The sequence below is a fragment of the Peromyscus californicus genome, unplaced genomic scaffold (assembly GCF_007827085.1).
Source record: "Peromyscus californicus insignis strain IS unplaced genomic scaffold, ASM782708v3 Scaffold_16__1_contigs__length_79575227, whole genome shotgun sequence".
In the NCBI taxonomy this organism is placed as follows: Eukaryota; Metazoa; Chordata; class Mammalia; order Rodentia; family Cricetidae; genus Peromyscus; species Peromyscus californicus.
In genome coordinates, this window is record NW_026294458.1 from 70444830 (window position 1) to 70451848 (window position 7019).

At 39.1% G+C, this 7019-nt stretch overlaps 1 protein-coding gene across 1 annotated transcript; it reads right to left on the reverse strand.

The window, feature by feature from the left end:
- Window positions 1-1933: 1933 nt before the first annotated feature.
- Window positions 1934-2347, reverse strand: LOC128111610 (keratin-associated protein 6-2). Its single transcript, XM_052739863.1, has one exon. The coding sequence runs from the start codon at window positions 2345-2347 to the stop codon at window positions 1934-1936; it is 414 nt and encodes a 137-aa protein (XP_052595823.1).
- Window positions 2348-7019: the final 4672 nt, after the last annotated feature.

A 7019-nucleotide genomic window follows, 5' to 3' on the forward strand; every position in this document is an offset into this window, starting at 1 on the left:
CAGCGCTTTTTCTTTTTTCTTTTTCTTTCTTTTTTTTAGAATTTTAACTTTTTTATTTTTACTCTTTTTTTAGTTGTATATCTCTCTTCTTTTTTGTTATCCTACAGGTCCATTGTGTATATGTTATGGCTTCCAGTGTTGTATTGTTATGGGATCCTAAGTATGTGAAAAAGTGACTTTCTGTGTCTATGTTTGCTTTTCTTTGGCTCTTCTCCATCTGTTTTTGTTTGTTTGTTTTCTCTGATTCCAATATGTTTGTCTTTGTTTTATCTAATTATATTTTATTTTATTATTATCCCTTAGAAGCCTATTGGTTTTCTAATGAGAGACAGGAAGGATGTGGACCCAGATGAGAGGAGAGGTGCTGGGGAGGAACCGGGAGGAGTAGAGGAAGGGGAAACTGTAATCAAGAAGTAAGAGAAAGCCGGGCGGTGGTGGCGCACGCCTTTAATCCCAGCACTCGGGAGGCAGAGCCAGGCGGATCTCTGTGAGTTCGAGGCCAGCCTGGGCTACCAAGTGAGTTCCAGGAGAGGCGCAAAGCTACACAGAGAAACCCTGTCTCGAAAGACCAAAAAAAAAAAAAAAAAAGAAGTAAGAGAAAAAACCTATTTTCAATAACAGAAAAAATATAATAAAAAATAAGTAAATGAATGAATGAATGGATCCCATTGTCATGTCTAATTCCTTCCAAGAGAACCATTGATAAAGTGTTTGGTAGCTAGCATGTATTTCACACTTCATTTCATACTTGCCACATTTCACATATTCAACAGCGATGTCTAACAATTGACTCTGGTGTCTTCACCTGGTCCTAAAATGTAAGGAACTTCTTTATATACTTAGCACTTGTTGTTAAATTTTCTTGTCTTTCTTTGCTACTGCGATTTTTTGGTATTAACTCAAAGAAAACTACTTCAAAATACGTCCCTGAACTGTGTGACTGATCCACCCCTCCTCTTTCCCACTGGGCTGCAGCCCCTCAACTGGAGTCATATATCAGCATGTCTCATCACTGTTGCTCTCTCCTCTATTGTGGTGCAGATGAACTGAGAGAACAGAATTCCTCTGTAATATTCTTACTGTATCCAGGATGTGGTCTATTCAAAAACACTTGCTGTTTAAGAGAATCAAATCACTAGGCTGAATTCAGCAAAGATATTTGCATTTCTATCTGATGTAGAATGTATAATATATTTTTCTTCTAGCTTATCCCTTTCTGGGGTGTTAATCCTCCTGCTTAACATCCAAGTCTCGCTTTAATTCTTCAATAACTCTGAAAACAATCCCTCCCATTTCATTCCTCCATTAAGGTCTCAGGCTATCTCTGTTCCCCCTTGGGACATTAGCTATAACCTCATATGTGGGTATCATCCTTCTCCTCTCATCCTCTCCTTCCCCATTTCAGATATTATCATTTCCAAACTCAGTGCAGAAATACTCCATGGCTTGTGCTTAGATGAATGAAGTCCTGAGATGTCCATGGAAAGCATGTAGAGAAGACATTATTGATGCAAAATAGGAAGGTCCACACATATCAGATAAGTGCTCCATAAACTTCAGCCAATGCAGAGTTAACCCAGGTTTCAAGATAAACCAAGGCAGGAATATACAAGTACACAAAGATTTGTTAGAATCCAATGCCCATTTTATTGAAAATAAATTATGTTCCCAGCTATAGATGTTACAGCCATTAACACATTCAGACAACAGAACCAGAGGGCAAGAGAGCAAAGACTGACATTTGAGAGCCAGTGAGATGATACTGCAGATCCCACCCTCACAAAGATGTCTTCTAAATATGTGCAGCTGGAGGTCAAAGATTTTGTCAAGTTTGTAGGTTCTTGGACATAGAGATTCTGGCCATGGGTCTTAAAAGAAGTGTGATCTTCAGAAGCGTCAGTTCAGAAGCAACTGGTCCTCTTCTAGGGATGTTCTAGCAGCAAGAATAGCATCTTCTGTAGCAAGATGGTCCAGAGCCACAACAGCCGGACCTGTAGTAGGAGCCATATCCACAGCCACTTCCATAGCCAGAGCCATATCCACAGCCATAGCCAGAGCCATATCCACAGCCATAGCCAGAGCCAGAGCCACAGCCATAGCCAGAGCCATAGCCACAGCCATAACCAGAGCCATATCCACAGTCATAGCCAGAGCCATATCCACAGCCACTTCCATAGCCAGAGCCATATCCACAGCCACTTCCATAGCCAGAGCCGTATCCACAGCCATAGCCAGAGCCATATCCACAGCCATAGCCAGAGCCGTATCCACAGCCATAGCCAGAGCCATATCCACAGCCGTAGCCAGAGCCAGAGCCACAGGAGCTGCCGTAGTAGTTACAACACATGTTGTCAATAGGGGAGAATTCACTTGGGTTGCAAAAGAATATTTCTCAAGTGTAGATGCCTCTGCTATCCTGGGACCTTTATATACTGCCAGTAATTGGCAGAGCATACCATTCATTCCCTGACTTAACTAACAAACATTTAAACTATTGCATTCCAGTCACTGTTGACAACCCATAATGGTTGCTTAAAACAAGCACATTACTTTGTAAACTCATTTCATTTAGAGAGCATCATTTCAATTTCCTCTGTTAGAGAAGTTTCTTAGTCAGATCATGTTGCCAAGCACAGAATTAATCTTTCCACTTGTCATTCAGTGTGTATCTTATATAGCAAGGCTTGGAGAGACTGTAAGAAAATCTCTCTTGGGGGCTAGAGAGATGGCTCAGTGGTTAAGAGCACTGACTGCTTTTTCAGAGGACCCAGGTTCAATCCCCAGAACCCACATGGCAGCTCTCAGCTTACAACTGTCTGTAACTCCAAGATTTGACACCCTCACATAGACATGCATGCAGGCAAAATACCAATACACCTAAAATAAAAACAAATAAATTATTAAAAAAATAAGATCTTTTTTTTTTTTTTTTTTTTTGGTTTTTTGAGACAGGGTTTCTCTGTGTAGCTTTTGCGCCTTTTCCTGGAACTCACTTGGTAGCCCAGGCTGGCCTCGAACTCACAGAGATCCGCCTGGCTCTGCCTCCCGAGTGCTGGGATTAAAGGCGTGCGCCACCACCGCCTGGCCAAGATCTTTTTTTAAAAAAAGAAAATCTCTCTCCTCTTCCTCCTTCTCCTCCTTTCTTTTTTTTTAACTCTTTCATAAATTTCTGGCTTCTCCTACCTGTCTTCACTTTTACAACTCCCTCTACCCAACATCTCTACAGATACCATATATCTGATAATTCAAGTACAAGAGCGTCTATTGGGTCTCTTATGACTTATAGATATAATTAATATGCTATCTGTATTTGAGCCATGCATACCCTTCTTTCCTCCAAATGTCAAGCAAGCTAAGGCCCTGAGAACCTCAGCATCTTTTCTCTTATCTCTTGCTTTCTGGGCCAAAATATGTCTTGTTGTTGAGATACCTTAAAAAACATAACTAGCATTATTTGGATGGAAAAGTAAAAATTTTAAATCTCACTTAGATAAGAAACTATGTCCTTTTCTGAAAAGGAGTTTTTTTCAGACTTTGTAGATGAGATACATGTGCATTTGTGGAACTTAATAAGCCATTTCCTTCTCCGTCCACTAATGTTTCTTCACCTTTAATTTGGAAGTTAAAAGATGATGAGTAATTTTAGGATGCTGACAGCAAGGAGCCCTTGCAGCTCCTAACACTTTGCAGATATAAAATAGTAAAAAAAAATATAACTTCTTCCATCTACTCACACTGACTGAATCTACTCATTTTTTTTCCAAATTCTGAGACTTCTACACCCAAAACAGTTGTTCGTTGTGACTCTGAAATATGACATTTTCTCAAGCTCCTCAGCAGTCATATCGTGTTGACCTTTCCAACATGTAAGAGAGAAGAATGAGTATCATTTCTTCAGATACTAATTTTTCCTTGTTGTCCTTATGCCACAGCTAAAGAACGTTCCTATTTATACATTAAATCAAGATTTCAAATCTTATCCTATAGGAAGGATTTTCTTGCTCATACTTTGATGACTCTCCTCTTTACTCTTATGTGTAAATAAAAGTCATGAACTTGTCATACTCCATTGAAATTTTTTTTTGTTCATAGATTACAATATGGTGTTCATGAGGAGAAAGATTATACTGTCCACCTGGGAACTTCCAGTCAGATCCATATTTTACTGCATTTAAGCTTCAGATGAACATGAGACCTTAACAAAGAAGACATTCAAATTGAAGGCTTAAATATACAAGGTTCTATTGAGGCAACCCTGAAGAGCTGAAGAGTCTACTAAAGTTCAAAACCTGGTCAGGATTCAGGGTGGTATATGTAGGATGTGGTTGCTTGATCGGATGGTTGGATGGTTGACTAATTTGGCTCTAAAATTCCTATTACATCCCCAAAAACATCGAAGAAGTATTACTTCTTTTATATTTTCTCTAATTAACTTTAAATTGTACTTTTACAGATCCACATGAACCATTGATATTCTCCAAGGAAATGTTCATAATTTGTGTTTGTGCCTCTCCTCTATACATCTCTATCTAATGTCTAGATCTCTATCCCTCCATTTGTAACAGTTTGTTGCCATATACTACCTTAGTGGTAAATAGTATGTGTGCAGTGTAACTCAGTGCTTCACTTACATGATACAGAATATCTTTCAGAATATTGAAATTGGTGTAGGTAAACAAAGAGTGAAAAAATATATTTTTCGATGAACTTCATCTTATATTCCTATCACTAAAAAATTTCAAAATTCATCCACACCCATGGTAAAGATGAAGCCTAGAACCACGTCATTTTTCAGTATCCCTCAGACATTTATGGCAGCTGGTTATCCTCGAATTGATGTAGGGCAGATTGCATCAGTTGTCAGTGACTACACTGACATCCTCTCTAAGGACTTGATATTTTCAAAAGAATGTGGAGCTTAACAGAAGCCACTACACACTGTGCAGGATGGGGAAGCATATTGTAGCTTGGTATTCTTCTCTCTCCTTTGTTCTTTCTCAGAGTACAAATATACTAAAGTAATTATTTGAGCAACATGATAGTGCTGTGCCCTGGTTGTTATTTGAACCTATATACGTGCTACCATGTCATAAGAACTTGTACTTAAACTTTATGAAATTCCATTTAAGGGAATATTCATAAACTCCAAAGATGAGTAGTTCTTGAAGCAAGCTTAGGGAAGAAGACCACATCCTTTCTACAGGACATGGAAGGGTATCAAACAAATTTGGGGTCCTTAGTGTCTTAGTCATCCTAATCAGTACTGCTTTCCATGTTCCTAGATCCTTAAAATCTAACCCTGGAGTTCTAACCCTAAATTTAATTCCAAGGATCAGATCATAAACTCATTGATTCCCAACCCTTCTGCAATTAAAATCATGAAACACACTACAAAGAATTCATAATTTTTTGTCTCTGAGTGATGCAGGCATCACTTGGACAACTGAGCTGAGTATGACAGACCCTAGATAAGTTCATGCTAGAGGAAGGGTGTTCTTTTGGGAAATGGGCATTTGCAAGATCAGATATATGCACAAAGTAAGTCACTCCCATTGGAGATCTCGTACAATCCCAAGTGTAGGGCTTATTGTTTCCAATATTGCAAGAACAGAAATGGAGCTACTGCCATATCTTTCCAAACTCTTTAGTTACTTTGTCATGAAAGTAAGTCGTAAAGTCCACAGCCATGAAATCCAAGTCGGAAACAGAATAAAACTTGTATTCTCAGCCATGGATGATTGTGCTGTTGGAGACAACTGGAAATCACTGGAGAAATTTTAATTGTTTCAACTTATGGTGAGAAGGAGCCTCCTGGGGGTATCAAGTGGTAGAAACCAGGAATGTTCCTAATTTTAGGAGACCAAGAAGAGTACCAAAAACAAAAGTGTATCTGATCTGAAATACCAATACTGTGGAGGTCTAGAAACTGATTGACAGCCATATGTCTATCAACAGATACATCTATTATGAAAAATTCTAATCCAAGCATGTCATTTTTTCTTATGTTTACTCCTGATCCTTGATATCACCATACATGAAATGTAAATGTTTTAAAAATTGTAAATTGCCAGGTGGTGGTGGTGGTGGCGCATGCCTTTAATCCCAGCACTTGAGAGGCAGAGCCAGGTGGATCTCTGTGAGTTCGAGGCCAGCCTGGGCTACCAAGTGAGTTCCAGGAAAAGGCGCAAAGCTACACAGAGAAACCCTGTCTCGAAAAAAAACAAAACAAAATTGTAAATTAAAGGGAGTCTGCTTACTTATTTTTCCTTGTCTTGCTTGCCTAGATTTGATTTGAGTATCACCTTAGAATCATGCAGACTCCAAACTCTTCAGCTGTTTTTCCACTCCAACAACTATGAGATCGAAGGTGGAGGACAATATAAACCAGGAAGATCATTCCCCTACCTAATGCTCGGTTTCAAAAGGTAGAATAATTAATGGAGAGTCACTTAATTAATGAATGTCTTCAGTGGGGTTTTCCCACAGATGACAGTTACATTTTGTGATGACTTAGGGCACCAAGCATTCTTTCTCCTTCTGTTGAGGAATCCCCTGCCTTTTCTCCCCCAGTATCGGCCACTGGTCTGCCTGGTCCGTCTGTGGTGCTTCATCCCTAGCAACAAACATCAAGAAAATAAAACTTCACTGAGAATCTCAGTTTCTTTCCTCTTCTGTCAATCTGGAAATTCAAAACTATAAATCCTACTTTACAGATGCTATGGAATGGATGCTTTGCTTTTCACTGCCACAGTACCTACTTCCAAAACAGAAAGCATTAAATTATCTCAAATTTTCCCCATCCAGATTGTATGGTTTCCAGTACATCCCCATGAAGATGTTGATCCAGAAAAGCAAAAACAATCTGTACTATGTACATCCATGAATAATCAGATCTGAATGAGTGCTTCACACACAATTTATACTTATCCAAGGCTTCATGCCTTTGGAAGTGTTTGGGGTAGAAACTGCACTCAAGAAATGTTACTCCCTCATGTTTTTTTAATCACACCATAGTTTTA

What these genes read in the sequence shown, in the direction of transcription:
- LOC128111610 (XM_052739863.1), bottom strand. Translation starts at nt 2,347, where the DNA reads ATGTGTTGTAACTACTACGGCAGCTCCTGTGGCTCTGGCTCTGGCTAC.